The 20,840-nt window shown below is 37.3% G+C and overlaps 1 protein-coding gene across 1 annotated transcript in view; it reads left to right on the top strand.

Annotated features, from left to right (window-relative positions):
* Positions 1 to 20,840, top strand: part of EPHB1 (EPH receptor B1) — a 303,154-nt gene that overhangs the window by 218,658 nt on the left and 63,656 nt on the right. The window contains exons 6-7 of the mRNA XM_032225657.1: positions 11,953 to 12,134; positions 14,195 to 14,357. Of these exons, the coding sequence (XP_032081548.1) occupies positions 11,953 to 12,134; positions 14,195 to 14,357 (345 nt within the window). The remainder of the gene's footprint in view (positions 1 to 11,952; positions 12,135 to 14,194; positions 14,358 to 20,840) is intronic.

Below are 20,840 nucleotides of genomic sequence, written 5' to 3'. Positions count from 1 at the left end.
ACCTCCTTCAAAAAAGAGGGTGAAAATCTGGGCGCATCTTATACATTGAGTACAGCATTTTTGATCTCCCAAAACCCCGTCCCCTTCACCAAAATGACCATGCATAGCCTTTAGGAGGCTTCCAGAATGCTCCTGGGAGCTGGGGAGGGCAAAAATGAGTGAAAAATGGGCTGGGTTTTTTTGCTTATTTTTACCTCCCCAGCCCCCAGAAGCACTCTATAAGCCTCTTAAAGGCTATGCATGCCCTCTTTTTGACAAAAACCAGACCCATTTTTGCAAAATATGGAACATTTTTGCTAGTTTTTTGGGGGGGCATCCCCAGGAGCACTCTACAAGCCTTCTATGTATGCCTTTTTTTGGAGAAAAAATGGGCCTGTTTTTCTGGAAAAAAACGGGCCATTTTTGGAGGTCTGCAGAGTGCAAAAACTTTTTTTTTAATTTGCCTCTTCAAAATCTTAGTGCAGCTTATACTCCGGTATGTCTTATACTCTGAAAAATACGGTATGTCCTCTCCTCCTGCTTCAATTACTACTCTCTCAGTTCTACAAAGGATACTAGTACCGTTATTAGTATTGCTTCTATGTTCATTATCTACTGACTCTCTACAATGTCTCATTAATCTCCATTACATTCTGTTTACCATCTCTTGGCGGGATACCTTTACTTTTACTTCTCACTAGCTAAATCACCTCAGTTTGGTTTATCTGCCTGCCTGTCTTTCTCTTTAACTTTGGCTTCCTTCATTTATCTTGTTCCTTAGGCAATGACCATATCTCCTGGTGATTACAGGGTTCATTATGAATACAACCTACCCTAACCTCACCTGCAGTGAATTGCTCAGGAGGTATAACTTTCTTGCACCATTCAGGTTTCCTAGGTATAACACTGTTTGCTTGCCTTGTGTTTTTCCTACTCAAAGGATACACTCTGTATTGTGCCCCCTTACTAACAGTGCACTCTAAATACCTCTTACATGGCTTTTGCTTTTGCTGTGGCTTATGCCACCTAGCTGTGTCTGGCATTTTCTGCAACCATCTATAACTAGCATGCTCCACTCCCCTATTCAACCAACGTACACATTCGTCATGTGTGGGAGCATTATTAAGTGTATGTGCACAATTACTGCATTGCATTCCCAGAACATACAGATCATCCTTTTTAACCCCTTGTGCACATTCCTGTGTGTTTTTCTTAATGGTATATAGTTCCCCAGCAAATACAATTTTATAATCCTGCCTAACCTGGATATACTTAACAAATTGTGCTCTAAATTAGGTACATCTTACAGTATAGCATCTATTTATGGTACATATACATTACCTTCCTTTTTTACAGCAAATCTCTGTCCATCAGCCAAGCTAACCCATGTTTGCCTTGCTGGTTTCAAACCAGAAAACACATGTGGATCATTAACAATATGCTGGCTCACCCCACTGTCCAACAACCATGTATTCCTGGTGTGTTCAGTTGTTGACGCTGCCAGGATAAATGACACTGGAGAACTGCTCTACATTTGCTGCTTAGATCTGCACCCTTGTCTCGCTGCTCCTCTGTTCCTCATCTTAGGACAGCGTCTTTGGAGATGCTCAGTAGAACCACACGTGAAGCATCTCCTCACAAAGTTAACTCTTTCCTGGACTTTTACAGATGCTGGTCTATGCTGAATACTCTCTCCTCCCTTTCCTGGTCTCCTCTCCAGATGTTTCTGCTCTTTCTTCAATAACTGACCAGTTAAATATGACATGGTTAAATCCTGTTCTTGCATGGACTCTAGACTAGTCACAAAAACATCCCATGAACTGTCCAAGGAACTAAGCACCACCTACACCTTCTGTGCTTTGGTAAATGTCGTTCCCATTTCTTCCAACTCAAGGAATGTCCTTCTCATATTCTGCAAATGTGTGGACATACACACTCCCAGCTTCAGCTGTGCCTTATACAGTTTCCTAGTCAGCAACACTTTACTGCCAGCAGTCTCTCCCACATACACACTGAGCAGTGCCTCCCAGCACTCCTTTGAAGACCCCTCCCATGTATCAACTGACTCTCTTCTAAAGCAAGAATTATGCTGGCTAGAGCCTTTTCATTTTTCCTCTGATCCCCATCATCCAGAACTAGTGGTGGCTTAGTATCAATCGTCCATATCTCCCTCCCTCCGCAGGTACATCTCCATCTTCACACTCCAGGAGAGGTAGTTTGTCTCATTCAACTGAGACACCAGGAAACCTCCTCCCATTATGCTGATGGAGGCCATGCTGCCTATGATTTAAACCACTTACTCTGGTGCAAGGTTACACTGGGTTACTCCTCATTCTAAGCTCTCTAGTCACTCTGGTTCTGTCTCTGGACTGGGCCCGTAACCTGTCAGAAGTTTGGCAGCGTGACTAATATTATGAGATAATATTAAATCTTCAGTAGCTTGACAAATACCTTCTTCCGTCTGTTGGCACCTTTCTTTGTCCCAGCTACCGAAAGCTGATATCACATGTCCCATCACTTTGAACTGAAACATAGGTAAATGTTGTGAAAGTTCAAAACTGACATACCAATTTTTTTTAAATGCACCTCTCCAATCATATGTTTGACATGAGACAGTTCACTCAAATTTTTGACCCTCAGCAGTCTTAAACTATTAAGCACAACCTTTACCCACAAAAAAGCTTCCTTACCTCTGTTATCCATAATGTAGTTTGTTAGTCTGTCTTAATGGAATATGTATAACAAGTCATAATCTCCTTATGTAAGAATTATACACATATATGATTTGGTTATACATGAACTTTCAATGATTTTACATATTACACTCTGTGTAAGACAGAGATTAGTATTTTTGGTTGGTATCTTTTCTGAAAAAAGTAAAACAAAAAATTCCGACCTGGCATATTATGGAATATAGGTTCCCCCAAAGCATGACCCGACAAATGTGCGTCCGACAACAGCGTGCCGACAAAACTGCGGCAATAAAACCGCAGTGTCGACAGCAAGCTTACAATGGTGCACCGACAAAACCGCTCCCACAAAAGCGCGATTAGGGTTAAGGTAAGGGTTAGAGTTAGGGTTAGGGTTATTACATTGTTTTTGTTGTTTTTTGATGGCGCACTTTTGTCGGCGCGCATTTGTTGGCGTGCTTCTGTGGGCGGGATTTCGACCTCACAGTTTTCTCACCCCAGTTTTGTCGGCGCGTTTTTGTCGAGCGCGCATTTGTGAACACCCCCCCCCATAGTATTCCTATAAGACATTGTAGTGCTTTTTACATTTCAATTGTTTTGAATTAATTTGCCTGATGAATTTTTACCAACAGATCTGTTATGATGATAGTAGATTCTATAAATGCATTTGAAAAATCCCACAAGAATATTATTCTTAATAGTGGTATATCTGTCATTTTGCTGATGTAACAAAATGTCTGTCAAATTTGGTAGCCTCTCAGATGACTTGTCTTTAGATTTTACAAAACGTAGTGTGCACCTGCTGCAAGTTTCTGACCATGGGACAGAGATAGGTCTGGCAGGCTTTGTTATTTTTTTGTAAATTGGACGTGACATTTTTGTATGGCTTAATTGTCATAGTTGACTTTTACAACAGAATGGTTGATATCCCCCTCAACCAGACTGAGATCATGTCTTGGAGAGAAAAAAAAAAGGATATATAGCAAAGAGAGAAGAGTGTAATTACAATTGAGACTTCTATCTTATTTTTTCCCCAATTTTGATCTGGCTCTCTTCCCATCCCTATCTTGCCAAACAGACTTTTGGGTTTCTTGGTTTAACAGCAACCTAACAAGATCATTTGACCAAGATCATGCTTCTTTGGCTATCTGACAGTCCTGACCTCACCTTTTGTTAAGCCCTAGGGTTTACACTTCTCATTAGTTAAAAAAGTGAGATTGTACAGGATAAACGAAGGTCACTTTGACTGTGTCCTTGTGTAGAAACCAGGAACTAGAACACAAAGACAACCCAAGATATTTGCTGTGTTTGTATCCTTCCTAAATCCTTATTGAAATCAAGATTTTTGTGCTAACGACTGCATCAAGTCATAGGCTAAAGGTGAGACTGTCAAATTCGATTAATCCTTTAATCTGAAAATTTCCCTGTTAAGCAAACTGAATTTTGTATGGGAACATTATTATAGAAAAATTGGCAGAGCTTCCTAAAATATTCCATCAGCTCCTTGTTGCCCAATTTGTTGCATACATTCTAATGCAATAAGAAGCTTCTTGATTCTGATCCTTATGCTTGTTGTTTGTCTGTTTGATTTTTGGAAGGGATTTCTACTTCAGTATAATTCTTTCCTTCATGCAATAATGCGAAGCAATCCATCTGAATAAGCAAGGATGGGGATCCCTCAGTATTGCTGCCCATCCACCTGCGTACCAATTTGATGTTGATCATCTTTGCAGCATTATCCATGTTAAATAGGCAGGAACACCAGGGGGGGTGTGAATGTGGCAATTAACAAAACAGCAATCAAGCTAAGTGTTTAATTTTGGAAAATTATCATCTTCTCTGAACGGATGTGGAAAGATTAAAAAAAATTAAAAACCCAGGATTAAATGTGCTGTGCAAACAAAGGCAGGGCTGGACTATCAACATCATCCACTGGAAAAAATAAGCAGTCACCCCACTCAGTGAATTCCTGAATACACAGGAGCTGCTTCTTCCAAAACAGAAAGACCATAACAGCACAAAATAAAATTTGGGTAAATATAAACAATCAGAGGAATGTTTTCCTGTATAATTTGTAGTGCATAGGTTTAGTTTGTGTTACGTATTATGTTACACACTAACAAGTGGTCGGCATAAACATCTTTAACTGGCTTTAAAAAAAAATCCTACTGGTCCTTTCCTGGCTTCTTTATTCTGGCATGTCCAAATAATTAGACTAATAATAACTTGTCATTGGTTATGCTAGCCAGGATGATTATCAGAGTGATCCAAAATACCAGGAAAGCACTGTTTTCTACTCTTGATCTTGATCTTGATCGCTGAAAAGCTAAATAGAGGGGGAAAAAATCTAATGACTATATTTTCGTCAATAGTTGTTTGATATCTTTAAATAGCCTTTCACAACTTGCATATCTTCAAGTTGTATGTATCAAGTCTGAAAAGTTTTAGCCAGTGTAACCATTACTGAAAATACTGATGTCCACACATTTGGAAGGTTCTAAGATTGTTTCTTATGACTACCATGTGGCTCTTTTTTGTTGTTGTTGCTGCCCATCATCATAGCTACTGATGCAGATTAACAGTAGCAAACATCACAAAAATGAGACAAATATAAAACATCAGCTTGGGGGAGGTGGGCTTTGCAATCACAAGAAATAATCTAACAAACAGCACACCAAGAATCCCCCTAGTTTCTGCTTGTTTTTATTTATTTTAGTATAAACAAGATAAGCATTTATTTTTGTATTGCACATTTTTAAATTAAACAGTATCTTTCTTGGACTTGTTCTACTCCTCTCCCCTTTTCAAAAGTGGCAGCAAAAGAGTGAAGCAGAATTTTATCAATACCTAGTCAAGCAATGATAAATTAATTCTTTCTCTTCTTCCATAGTAAATAGTTTTTCCACCAATACCCTATTATGCATATAAGTATTTATAAAAACCCTCCCCACTTAGAATTAAGTAAGGACTTTAATTACACTGACTGAAAAGCTCATATAGGACATATTGTTTTTTTGGCAGCAACATTTACAACAAGTAAGCTTTCCTTTCTCATTTCTGGGAGTCACCTCTTATAAAGTCTGTATTTTTTAGGATTCAGGTTATGTTATGCATTGTGTATTTTGAGATACAACTATGTTGTAATCTTCCAGCATTGGAAAACACCTATTTCAACTTATATATTTGATAGCAGACATTTTAGTGCCAAACAATTTTTTATTTTCCATTGAAATAGCTCTCATGTTTGAAGGAATTGCTGTATATTTAATTCATATCTCCAGAAAATTTTTGTTTTGTGTGTGTGTGTGTGCACAATACCATATTTCTCAAATTTTTAATTTGACTGTTTTATGTATACAAGAACAGCTTTAAAATTAAGAGAATGACATTTCCAAAAAGTAACAAATAGCACAATATTTAGTATCCTTTTTCAAATAGTTTACATACCCTTACCTTTACAGGGAGTTATTCTAGCTCACAAGGAATTGATTATGAATCTTAGAAATCTATTTAGCATAGTGATTTGTAAGCAGAATGAAAAGAAGAGCACATTAGAATCATCACTTGTGTAAAAGCATTACAGTATGTGAGGAAAAAAATGGCCAATTATCAGTAACTAACCCTGCTCTATTCACCAAAAGGCATCACCGCGCACCAGAGACTTAAGGGACCATGGGTTTCAGAAGCATATATGAGGAAAATCATTTAGAAGGCTCTGAGAATTCATCCCAGCAGAGCCCTTACCACATGCTTCAGTGGGCTTTTAAAATGAGACAGTTTGATTTCTCAGGAGGATCAGGCAGGAAATTAACTTGTTTAATGAAGCACAAGTGATATTGCCTTGATTCTTTCTGGATTGCCATCCCCAGCAGGGTTTAAAAAATAAATAAATACAGTAGGAAGATTCAAGGATGAAGTCAGTGATTCTCCAGGAATCTGGCTCAGAAATGTAAAAACTTTTTTGTCCACATAGATTTTTCACCACTTCCTGGCAAGTTATAAGCCTTGGTCATACCAACATAGTATCACACATATTGTCCTCCAAAACCAGGGCTGTCCAAAAATAAACCCTAACACTTGCAAAGGGTTTAAATCTCTTTATTTTCTTTTCACAGAAATGTCTAAAGTTTATGGCTTAGGGGCAAATCACATGTTGTACGTGCAGATTGCAGAATATCCCATGTTCAATTCCTGGCATCCCTCATAGGATAGGATAAGATTCCCCATCTGAAATCTTGGACAACTACTACTAATCACTGTATCAATGTAAATAATAGCTGGGACAATGGACTGATTCAATATATAAGTGCTACAACATGTAGAATCTTGCCATAACCACAAAAACACCTTACGCATTCTCGTGCTGCTGCTTCCAATCCACCATTGGTTCACTGAGGGTAAAATCTCTAGATTTTGGCCTCTGCAGTGGGAAGGAAATAGCAGCAGTTTCCTTCTCTCTCTCTCTCTCTCTCTCTCTCTCTCTCTCTCTCTCTCTCTCTCTCTCTCTCTCCCCCTCCCTCCCTCCCTCCCTCCCTCTCTCTCTCTCTCTCTGTGTGTAAGGAGGGAGGGGGAGGGACGGAATGTATTTATTGCATTCATATTCCATCACAATCCTTAAAAGATTCTCAGTGACCCACAAAAACTAGTAAAGCAATAAATAATAAAAATACAGCTATACAACTTGACACAGAATTTGCTGTCAATCCCCAAGCACTTTCTGGATTCTTTATTTTCAGCTGCTCCTGGAAGGTAGCTAAAATTGAGGCCACTCAACCTTTCCACGGGAAGCCATTCCAGAGAGCTGTGGCCTGATTACATAAAAACATCTTCAGGCTTTGAATTCCCTGATCTCCCAAACAGGGAACATCCAGCTGCTTTTTCCAGCATGATCAAAATGGTCCCGTTCCATTGGAACAATATGGTTCTGTCACAAACTCAACACCAAGTCCTAGAAGGCTTTGCTGGTTAAAACTAGTACTTTAAATTACAGTAGGAGAATGGAATGAAAAGATTTTTATTTTATAACATGATCTTTCTTCTGCTTCCAAGGGAATAGCATTGCATGCTGCGATTTTTAATCAGCATTTTTTTTTAAAAAAAAAGAGAAACTTCTGTTTTGGCGGTCTAGGCAAAAGCAGAAGAGGGGGAAGGGGTAGATGTGAGGACTGAAACTGAAAACTGCCAGGGAGGTAGAAAAGTAAAACACTGTCATGGACACACCAGTTCTGCAATGATACCTACATTAACTTCCCAGTATTATAAAAACATTATGAGCTTTGATGTTAAGCCCTGCTTTATTTTATCAAGAATCCTAAGCAGAAAGATACTTTCTACCCTCATCAATAACTGAAAGCAATAGTCTATTTTTGTTTCCTGTTGCACATAAAATGGTATTCAAGGGTACAGTACCTCAGGTGTGTATATTCCAAAATTAATCAGCAAGATTAATTATGGCTGAAAGATCCAGCTTCCATTTGTCTTGAAAGCAATGTCTGCCCATGTAATGTAGCTAATGTACATTACATTAATGTAATGCTAACTGGTTGAATCCCACCACTGATCCTAGTGACGGGATCCCATTTCCTTGTAATATCAGTGGCCTTTTTGATTTTTTTTTTCTGAACTTATAAAGCTAAAATTGTGCAAGTTGAGTTGTTCAAGTTTTCCAAATGATTGGCGGAAGTGTTATGAACTTTTTTGTTATTGACTGAAGCAGCCCTTGTTTTTCCAGGCTTTTGTATTTCACAGGATTGGGGGTGGGTGAATTGTCTTTGTTTTAAAACCGTTCTCTAAAAACCTGCAACAGTTCATACAAAAGCTGTCTGCAATACAGCAATAATGCCACATCCTTCCCTTTTATATTTTCCATTTTATATGGAAATGCATTTTATATCTCAAACTAGGTGAAATATCAAATGGTATGTACTAAATTATGGGTTGGGAACTATGGCCCCTTTATGACCTTCTGGACTTCAATTCCCAGAATTATTCCTGAGCCAGCCACAAGAGGACCATAGTTCTCCATCCCTGTACTAAATGAATCATCTCAACAACTCACCAAATGCCTATATGAATCTGTTAAAAAAACACTCACAGCATATTATACTAGTTGTCTGAACTAGTATAAGGTGCCAGAAAAGACTCATGAAATTGAACCATATCATAATCTATTTTAGTAAAGTTTTTAACAAGATAGTGAGGATAGATTCTCCATTTTGCATAACATTTAATGCATTGATTCCTTTAATGCTACCTATCATGCTGTACACCTCCAGTTTTCTGCTGACTGATCCTTCCTTGACAAAGGGTTTTTATGTACTAACAATCTTTGTTAGTACTGTACATTATAGTGAGTCATAAATAGACAAACAGGTTGCTGCTTTAAGCCACAAGAAAAATAGCAAATCTTAAGGAATGGTATAAAGGCAGTAGCTATGTTCCTAACTAACCTGCTTAAGTATGCTGCACATACCAGGCACAGAACTGCCATTGGCCTTTTTCATAATGACAATAATGAAAAATTTGAAGTAGCTATGAGAGGTTTTTGCTGTTCATGAGAGAAGTATTGGAATTTTCATAGAGAGGGAAGAACTATTCTGGTTTGATAGTCTGATATATGTTACTACAAATGTCACTTGCTTTGGAAGTGGATGTTTTCTACAGCATAAAATGAAGAAGAACAATATCTGTTTTTTCATGATTCTAAATCATGGTTATTTCTCCCAGGGAGGTTCACAACATATTAAAATAATTTATAATAGCATATCACAAATAGTAATAGGTGCCCTTATAATACTTCAAATGATTACAGAAGTAGTGGATAAAATATACAAGTGTAAAATAATATAAAATATGTAAATTAGTAGAAAAATACATAATTTAAAAAGTAGCATCAAATTGCAATTCCAAAGTTAAGAGCCATATTTTCTAAACAGTGCTAGAGAAAAGTGGGTTTCAAAGTCTCTTTGATTTGATTTGCTATATGAGGAGAGTATAAGGTAGTTATATTAAATAGATGTTAATCTCAGCATATAGATTGTGTGTTTACAGGCTTTCCCATCATTGAGGATCCTAGTTGTGTAAAGTTCCAAAGTATTGGAACAAGCCTGAGAATAGAGCCAGGTCTTAAGAGTCTTCTAGTACCCCAGGAAAATGGATCTGTATCTTTGAAGGGATGCTATTCCAGAGGGTAAGGGGAGTGACAGAGTAAACTGTCTTCTTCAGTCCCTTAAGATGTCAGTGTTTAAATAAAAGGAATCTGGAGTCCACCTGTGGACAAGGTTTATTGAAAACAGCTCATGTCCTGTTATATTGTACTGTCTATAAGGATCCACAGACACATTTTATAACCTCTTACTGTTAAAAGTATCTGGTAAATTCTGATCTCTTTTATGTGAAGCTGTTACTGTTGGATCAGCACAATACAGTTTCTTTGAACATCTCTAAATTCTGTTATACTGTTTGTAAAATTAGGCAGACTTTGGTCGCCCATCAAAGATCACACCACTAACTGTAATATACTATGTCTTGTTCTGTTCTGTTTTATTTATTTGAATGTTTTAATTTTTATTCTGGCCTGTGTGACCATAAAGAAAGATTGATTGACTTGGAGTACATCCAGTAGATATAAATATATTAGGTGAACCGGAATGACTGGGCATAATCACTCAGATAGTCAGGCCCTATGCCTGAAATTTTGAAATACAACAAATTTAAGCTCTTGGGATTTCTAGCAGTGGTCCTTTCTGACTAGAAAAAATATATGAATTGGAAATCATGAATCTGAAGGATACCCAAATTAGGAAGGGGAAGAAATGGAGCATATTAATAATATAGGAGATATGACTATCCCTGATGATAGCACAGCTTAACTTTTACTCACTTACTCTTCTCTCTCTCTCTCGCGCGCGCAATTGGCATGGGTCTCTTCAAAGCCGAGGTGGCGCAGTGGTTAAATGCAGCACTGCAGGCTACTTCAGCTGACTGCAGTTCTGCAGTTCGGCTGTTCAAATCTCACCGGCTCAGGGTTGACTCAGCCTTCCATCCTTCCGAGGTGGGTAAAACGAGGACCCGGATTGTTGTTGGGGGCAATATGCTGACTCTGTAAACCACTTAGAGAGGGCTGAAAGCCCTATGAATTGGTATATGTCTAACTGCTATTGCTATTGCTATTTAATTTTATGCCCAAGCCATGCTGGAGAGTAGGTTGGGCATGAAACAATGACTGAAACCACCCCCTCCCCAAAGACTTAGTGAACTCCTATGGCTGAAATTTGATAGAAAGCTGGAAAGTTCCAGTCTAACACTTTAGTAGCCAAACCATATTGGGTAAAGAACTGATATACAGAGAAAGAAGAATGGAATCTAAGCTGAGAAATGTAAGTGCAAAAAAGGCATCAGAAATAAAGAAGCCTTTGACAAGAATATTATGGAGGAGGCAGTAGATAGGGAAAAAAATATAAAGAAAGAAGTGACTTGACGGGTTAGAAAAGAAATCTTGGAGGAGGTAACTTAACATTCTTTGTTCACACTCTTTATTTGAAGTAAAGCATATGAATGAAAGATGTTAAGTGTCATAGGGCAGCCACTGAAAAAAAATGAAAGAAGAAAAGCAGAGGAAGAAATTGGCTTTTTCCGAAGAAACGGAGAACTCAAAAGGGAAACATGCATACAGAAACAAGGAAGATGACAGGTGAAAGGACAGTGAGAATCCAGTTCTGAAAGGAAGATTCAGAAGACCCTTACAAGGGGTCTTGTAAATATGCAGAATTATATTGATATGCTTATATAGGGCTTCAAAGTAGCCTGCTTTAAAAGTATATTTTATTGAAAACCTCCCCTATCAAAATATCATTGAAAGCTATTGATATTTATTTTTACGCTGCTCTTGTTAATTTAGTGGGGCTAGCACAGTTTTGTATGAAGTCTTTGGAGGGTCCTTGACAATAATAACTTGCTTTCATCAATTAATTTATTTGTGTGTATTCTTTTCTGAAACATTATGCCCAGAGTCATTTCCAACACAGAAAGCTAACAGTAATAACAAAGGATGTTAGTCCCTGTGTTAATTTTTCTCTTTATGTCATAAAATACTTTGTTTTATTATTGTATTGAAGTGCACTATGTTGTGTTACATGTCTCCTCCCCTTCCCCATTTTCACTGACCTCCTCTCCTTGTCTGCATCCTGGTGTTTTCTTTTTATTTCTTCAGAGTATCTCACTACCGTCCCCTGAAGTGATGTTTCACTTTTCTTGCAATTCCTATTCCCTCCTTTCTCCATAGCACCTTCCACAGTTCTTATTATGCACCAGGTAAGTGCCACCATGAGGAGCATCACGCTGTCATGGCCTCAGCCAGAACAGCCCAATGGCATCATCCTGGACTATGAAATCCGTTATTACGAGAAGCTGAGCCGGATCTGCATCCCTGAGATTAGCAGCGCCATGGGCTCAAGACCAGCTACCGTAAGCCTGAATGCATTTCAGAGAAGGGAATTTGCTGGGCTGGTAATGGGAGAAGATGGAATAAAAACTGCCAGCTATTTTTAACATATCATGGAATGCATGATTTTGATTTAATTCAAAAATTAGATTGTAGATTTACTGTGTTCACTCCAGCCTAAGGTTCTGTATAACACTGTGAAAATCTTATTTTATTTTAATAAGATTCTCCTTCTTATGTCCTCTTTTCCACCTAGCAATAAGGAACTCGTGAGATAAACTTGACTTGGATTATTATTATTTTTTATATAGGTGGTTGGGCTCTTTCTTTGTTGAGTCTTCCACGATAGCTTTCTAGTTTAATGAATTTTACCTGTTATTTGCCTTGTGATAAACCCCAGCAGATTGGGAATTCCTATTGCAAGCTACACTAAATCAATCTGCAGAAAAAAACCTGGCAACAGTAACTAGTTGAAGCTGGGGCCTGCCATTGGTTCCTATTTGCCTGCATTATATATTTATTTCAGTCCCTATTTCTTGAATAAGGATTGTTTTAACAACTGAAAGCTTGCTAGGAATGCCAGTCTGGATCTGGACTTATTTTGATGATGCTTGGATAGTATTTTGTGCACTATGTAACAGTCCTTAATGTCTATACTTATCTTTCAAAAGCTATCTTGTAAGCTCCTGCTATCCTACAGATGACTCCTGTTTTATTACCTTGTAAGAGCTAGATAGATATAATCCGACACAGTTGGCTGTAGATTGAACTAGTTTTGCCCACGAGGCCCTGGGGTACAGTAAATGATATCCAATGCCAGATTGTCAGGAAGCAAGCATCAGCTGCCATGCTGCTGTACAGGCCTGCCAACCATGCCTGATGTTTAGGATTAGACAATCATCCCGAGACGAAGTAATGTCACAGGCACAATATTGTACTTGGTTGCTTTTGTCATACTTGCAGTAGATCCTCCCACCTCAATATTCAACTGCATGGGTGAAATAAACAATCTAGAAAGGGGGGGGGAGAAAGGCAGTTGGAGCACAGGAAAAAATATATGTAATGAGCTTAAGATGAAAGAAAATGTGGATAAATTTGTTTACTTCCAGCTGCATTCAGCCATAGAGTGAAACCTCCTACTTCATAGGATCATGTTGCACAGATCATTGTGTGAATGTCAATGATTTAACTGGAATCATTTTTAGGCCTTGCTGCCCACCATCCAGTATAGGACAGACCATATCCAGGAATAAATAGGAAAAGTGATAAAATCAAAGTTTTGAGTCAAAACCAAGATTTTTAATTAAATGTAACAAAAAAAAAATTGCATGCTAAAAAGCTTGAGAAAGGATGCTAGTTTTGTTATACCTTATCTTTGTGCTTGAACTATGATGGCTGTTTTATATCATTTTCATAGTCAGGTCATGCCAAGTGTAGAAGATAAGTATTGAAATATAGCTATGGTTTCTCTTATTCTGGCCATTTATAAGAGTGAATAACTAGAATAAACATATTTGCTGAATATTAATATTAGCTACCTGATAATTACAAGCCATTGCATTGTATTCTTTTTGCAGAAAAAACATGTAGATATTACTCATTTGCGTACACAATAGGCACACTTCCACTGCAAGTTGCATAAGTACAACACTTTTCTAGTTGCTTATTATTTGTAGTTATTTTCATTTGTACATTATTACAGAAGAATCAAAATGGATTTGCGTAATATTGATACACAAAATCCTAACTTCTTTGTCCCTTGCTCAGAGATGTGAAATCTTCAGCTTTCCCAATCAGGAAGCCTCCAGATGACTGGTAACAATTCTCATTAAACATGAAAATTTCTAAGGTTTATGGGAGCTACAGTTTTAGAACATCCCCAAAGCCCAATTTCAATTTGTTTTAGATAGCTAAAAAATATCCCTCTGGTTTCCTCAATTCCATCCTTTTCATTAACCAGTTGAAAAGCAAGAGACAAGTTGGTACATGGGATTGATTTATTTTTTACCAGCATTGTAGTTGATACTGCAAAAATAATCTTGCTTCTTTCCTCATACTCTCCTTCATTTGTTCTTTACTGAAGGACCACAGTGAGTACAACTCCTCTATGGCCAAAAGTCAGACCAACACTGCACGAATCGATGGGCTCCGGCCTGGGATGGTTTATGTAGTGCAGGTGCGGGCTCGGACTGTGGCTGGCTATGGGAAATACAGTGGAAAAATGTGCTTCCAAACTCTGACAGATGGTGAGTGCCTTTGAAAAGTGAGGGAAGTTGGTTGCACTCCCTGTCAAATTCCCACAGTGTAAATGAATTAAACCAACTTGTCTTTTCAAACCCTTCTGTGATGGGGTAGCATGGCAAGATCAAGTATTTTACAGACAAGTGAGATGCATTGTCATTTGGAGGGCTAATCTGGCTGAAATTCCTCCACCTCTTCCTCTTCCTCGCTAGTCAAGATTTTATTTCTTTCTGGCTGTAAAAGAAAAACAAGTCCCACCACCACTTCTTAGGAAGAGCTAAAACCAAGTCTGTGTTGGAACACCAAAGTGCATAGTAGTAGATTATTCAAGAATCTGGACATGAACAGAGAAGTGTTTTTTTTTTAAAGTTGAATGCAGATTTTAAAGGGTGTGGAATGGATGAACTTAAATTTTCACCAATACGTGCATATGATGGTCATTCTCAGATTTTTTTTTTTAAAAATGCACACATAACATGCCTTTTTTCATGCCCTGCTACCCAGGAAAGGAGTATATTTTAAAATGTTTTGTGCTTAAGGATTAGTTGCATTTGAAATGTTGCATTTTAAAAGATTATATTGGAAATACCTGAGCTCTTAAAAAGCACTAGGGAAAGTGTCTAAAAAGGCCCCTTATATTAGAGAGGTATGGATACAAATCTTTTTTTAAATATTAAAAGATGCTGGGACTGAATATTTCACAATTATGCTGTGTGTCAAAATTAAAGAACTCAATAGCTACTTTCTGGGTTTATGGCCCATGTATATGTAGTGTCTCAGTAATGTATAACTAAGAAAAATCATTTTTGAAAATACACAGAATGAAAGAGAAAATATTTAGATGGGTAAATAAGCCAGCAATTGATCAGTTTATCCTGCACCTACAGACTTTTGAAATACTTAAGTTTACTATTTTATAGGAAAGTTACATGAACTATTTGCAAAGTGACCAAAATCATTCTTTAATCATACATAATTCATTTCTGGGGACTAGTACAAGATAATTTTAAATACAAAACAAAACTTTGTAATACTCTGTAAAAGTTGAAACTGGCAAGGTACGAAGCTATAATTCTCAAGGATCTGTATGTAGAATCATTATGTAAACCTGCCTGAGCTGCAATTGTTGACATAGTTTTAAAGAAAGCCATTGAATATTGTTGACTCAAAAAGGCAGGAAGAAAAGTCTTGGTTTTAAACCCTAGCATATTGCAGATTGCTGTGAACTGCAGTAGACAGATTTTCTCCACAATAAAACAACTTATGTACCATGTAAGTTTCTTATCTACCCACTGAAAGTTCTATTGTTACCTAGCAACAGATTATGGGATAGAATTTCTGGAGAGTAGAAATGTATTGAGATGCCTAGGAGAGACATTGGATGCACACTAAATGTCATTGGAGCCTGCAGGTTCATTGGAGTATAATGTTCCTCATCCACACTTATCTGCCTAGAGGCCACTAGCTTAGGAAATAATATTTTAGAAAATTATTATTCAGAATTATCATCTTGATATTCTTCATCACAGCTTTCTGAATTTGGGGTAGGCAGATGCTTTTAATTGTTTTTCATTACACACACACACACACACACACACACACACACAGGGAGAGAGAGAGAGAGATGCATACCAGCCTTTGCCTAAACAATAGCTTTTTCAAAAGTAATAATAATGATCTACAAGAATCGAATATTAAAAAAGTTCACCTACTATTTTCCCCTAAATCTAAGCCTGGAGAGGGGAATTCTTTGTTGGGAGCTGAAAGGATTTTGGATCAGATGTCAAACAAATGTCTACGATGACAACACTCTAGGTATGACGTTCTACAACTAAAAAAGTTGTTTGCTTGTTCTGGTCAATCCTACTACAACAAGCATTCAATTCTTATTCATTATAAATCTATGTTGATTATGTGCCACCATGTCATTGTTGACTGTTAGTGACAACATAGTTAGGTTTCATCTAGGACAATCTGTCCCTTACCTGGTCTTTTATGTCTTCCAATAGTGCATTCATCATCACTATAACCAAGTCTATCCATCTTAATGCTGGTCATGCTCTTCTTTTCTTCCTTTCCTTCTATTTTTCCCAGCATTACGTCCATCTCTACTAGAAGGTCTTTGTCTAAAGTAGACTCATTTGAGCCTAATCATTTGAGTGGCTTATATGTACACATCAAATAGATTGAATAAATAAGGGAAGGGTACACAGCCTTATTGCATTCATTTCAAACTCTGGAGCCAATATATTTGTCCATGTTCTGTCTGTACTGTGGATTCCTAACCTGTATTTAAGTTAGAACTCTGGATAATTTTGTTCAGTGATCCATTCATTTGTTTTCTTGGCTGTCCAGTGTATTCCAGGACTCTGCCAACATCAGAGTTCAAAAACATCAATATTCATCTTATCCTTATACTTCAAAGCCCTGATCGCTATTAGTATAGACACATAACTGCATTTGAATAGTTTTCCAAGATCTTTATAGCTGCTGTACAAGTGGTTATACATGATGTATTTCTGAACTTCTTGTTCTCTTGCCATTGATGGTTGATTCTGAAAGGCAGAAGCAATCCACCACTTGAATATCTTCATTGTCTGTTCTAAGGCTGGTTATTTAACCCCATTTTTTCACAGTGTACCTTGCGTTTTATCATGAGACCTCACCGAACCTTCGTATTTTCAGCCATTGGTATAGTTCAAGTTATTGAAGTTTCTTCCTCCAATTTTAGAACTTGGTTACTCATCCAATCTAGCCTCCCTTAATACATATATGTACACATCAAATAGATTGAATAAATAAGGGAAGGGTACACAGCCTTATTGCATTCATTTCAAACTCTGGAGCCAATATATTTGTCCATGTTCTGTCTGTACTGTGGATTCCTAACCTGTATTTAAGTTTTTCACAAGGAAAATGAGATGTCCTAGGACCCCATTTTTCTAAGCACATTTCATAGCTTAATATGGTCAAAGGCTTTTCCTTAATCAACGAAGTGCATATTTAGTTCTTTTGGGTATTCTTTGGTTTTCTCAATTATCCTGTGTACATCAACAATATTGCCTTGTGTTCCTGTGCTTTTCCTATAACTATCTCTTTTTTCATGTAGGACTTTAATCTGCATTGTTGATCCTAAGCATTATTTTGCTACCATGTGACCTGTTAAGTCTCCCTTTTGGGTGGTTTTGGTATGTAGACTGATCTTCCAATTGGACTGATCTTCCAATTTATTAGTTACCGTATAATTGTCCAGATTTGCTGGCACAGTTTGCTACTTGATTGATTCTTTTTCTATTTCTTCCCATGTTCCCATAGATGTGCTGTAGCCTTTCAATTTGATAATGAGTGCTGATCATCTAATATTAGAGGTTCCTGTAAGCAGGAATTATCTTCTAAGTTATCTTGTATGTTCTATACTTTACAAGTAGTCCTGTACTTAAAACAGCATATAGGACAGTAATTTCTGTTTTGTGAGAAAGGGTCAGGAGGATGCACAAGAGGTGTAACACATGGAGGCTTCAAGGAATGCACAAGAGGTCAGGGAGGGTGAATGTGGATGCAAGGGTGTGTGCAAGAGGTCCCTGCCTGGGGGGTGCAAGAAGGGTATCATATGGATTGGGAAAGGGGAGGGAAGGGTATGTAAGAGGTGCCATATATACTGAGGAAAGTGTGCAAAGGTGTGACATAAGTCAGGGAGTGTGCAAGGAGGTTAATGACTACATGGTGTGAGTGGAATAGAGCAGAAAGAGGATGCATAGGTGGGAGAGACTTACTCCAGTGACCTATGATCTTCCCTGCCAGATCCCCCATTTTCTATCTGGGGAAGCCAGCAGAGAAGGTTACAAATGGTAATCATGTGATCACATGGTACTTGTCAACTGATTGTAGATGCAAATGGATTGACAGGTATTCAGATCACATGACCACAGGGTGCAGAAAAATTCTGACCTAATTTATTGCCATTGCAACTTAGAATGGCCACTGAGGCAAAGGTCATAGGTTGAGGACTACCTGTATTTCAGTATACTTCTTTTTATTATTTATTTGTGTCCTGCCTTTACAAATAACATACCTTCCTTTTCCTATTTTTCCCATAACAACAACCCCGTGAGGTGAGTTGGGCTGAGACAGATTGGCTGCTCCAAGGTCACCCAGTAGCTTTCATGGCTAAAACAGTCAGAATGCATGGTCTCTCAATTTCTGACTTTTTCTTTTCCTTTGAATTCATTATTATCTGTCCACTGGTATCCATTAGTACAGCAGTTCTCAACCAGTAGCCATATTATCCCCTATGGAACCTTGGGTATTTTAATGAGGACACAGATGAAAAACATGAAACAGGGGGCCATGACGTGTGTTGGGGGTCATAGAAAAGTTAAGTGTATTTTACTGCAAATACTACCTTGTTGATGCCAGAACATGTATCAGATTATTATTTAATGTGTGTATCAGGTAATGAGACCTCAATGTACAGTGAGGTGGGGGCCACAGGAGAAAAACAAGGCTGTAAAGGTGCCTTGGGGTTTTTTTAAGTCATGAAATGCAGCATTATACCAATTTGAGGTTGGAACCTCTGAGTTCAGATATTTTTTTTAATGAACTTTCCTCTTTTTCCATGCTGTTTCCATGTTCAGTGCCTTTACAGATGTTACTGTAATATTGGTTCTTGTCTTGTGAAACCATTCTCTGAAACTCTTTGTTAAGTTTCCTTAGAACATTTTCATTTTTCTTGGCTTTGGCTTGTCTTCTTGACAATTTCTATATTCTGACATCAAATTTGCTTTCTTCCATTTCTTCATTTTTGGCATTCTCTTTTTATACATTCATCCTTAACAACATTAAATTCATTCCACAGGAAACCTAGGTTATACAGATATTGCTGTATATTGTACATATTTTGTCATGAGCTGGATGCTTTTCAAAAAATATTCTAAAGCTAGATCTGAATGTAATTCATTACTATAGTCATTGTCCTTCAGTATTTATATAACATAATGGAACAATTAATGTGACTACTAATTGCATATTAATTCAAAAGTATGTTGATGGATAAAAACAAGAATATATTGACCTCTATTGGCCTCTTTTAAGGTTTTTTTTAGCAAATGAATAAACCTGTTTTAATCTCTTCATTCATCTACACTAATGTCCCACTTCATAATATCGTAACTCAGATGGTTCCTCTCTAGAGTACTTTTACATCGTTTTGCTACATAAGCCTAACTGTAATCCCCGAGTCCACTCTACTTAAGCAATGTCTAACTGAAGAAGAAATGGGAAGCATGTGTGCATCAACTGCTAACTGAAGAGTTGAGCCCTTTTAAAAATATCTTTTCATTTTACTTAGACAATTAGACAGGCATAGAGAATATCCAGCCCGAAACATAAGCAGCTAATTGAAATCTAACAAGAATGGATACTGTATTATTAAATAATAATTGATTGTTAGATGAGAATTTGTTCAAAATTTATGCATCAGGCAAGAGATTAAAGCAGATACCAGTAATTAGCTTCAAATGAGAATAAGAAAATTAAAAAGAGGTGTGAAATTTTCTGTTTGTATGAATTTATTTTAAGCTATTAAGTATTCATGCCAGAATTATTAGAAGATAAGCAGTAATGTTAATCAAATTAATTTATTGTCTACCAGTCCATTGTGGTAAGGTGGGTGCAAATAGACAGCCCTTTATCTGAATACATTCTTGAGGAAGTCAGACAATGTTACAAGGGATATTATTTCCTAGATTTTTATAGTAAGTATCCATCCTGAATTTCAGGGCTACCAGAAACCATAAATTGTTCAATTCAGATATAATGGCAAACTAAAGTTTGCCAAAATGTAGAAATTAATCAGTACTTGTGATGAAAAGCTGAAGGATAGAAATCTAAATTATAATTGATATTACTAGCAGAATGAACACTTATAAACCACAATCTTCTTCACAATCCCACCAAAGCCTTCAATTTAGAACAAAATATATGTAGCTCAAGGTGGAGTCCTTCATGCTCTCTGAGTTTCATTGTGTTCTTACAGATGTTTCATTACCCAACTAGCTAACATCATAAGTGAGCATAGGGTTGCTGCCTGCTAGTGTGTGTGTGTGTGTGTGTGTGTGTGTGTGTATACTGTATATATGTGTGTGTGTGTATGTATGTAGGCATGTATGTATGTATTGTGTCACAACCCCTGGTATGCCCAAATATACCAAGGGTTGTGACACAATACATACCTATTTCCCTGGCTTAGTTGATAAAGGAGGAGAGCCTGTGGCCTAGTGGCTAATATAACTGCCTAATATGTAATACAGCCCAGGTTCGAATCCCAGTAAGGGGATGGCTAGCTGCTAGCTAAATAGCTTGAAATAGATCTATACTAGTCTCCCTTTATTTATTTATCAGCACAAATGCAACATATATATATATATATATATATATATATATATATATATATATATATATATATATATACACACACACACATATATATA

This window comes from Thamnophis elegans, chromosome 10 (genome assembly GCF_009769535.1).
Source record: "Thamnophis elegans isolate rThaEle1 chromosome 10, rThaEle1.pri, whole genome shotgun sequence".
NCBI classification, from domain to species: domain Eukaryota; kingdom Metazoa; phylum Chordata; class Lepidosauria; order Squamata; family Colubridae; genus Thamnophis; species Thamnophis elegans.
Note: the sequence above shows the minus strand (reverse complement) of the source record. Positions and strands in the feature narration are given on the sequence as shown.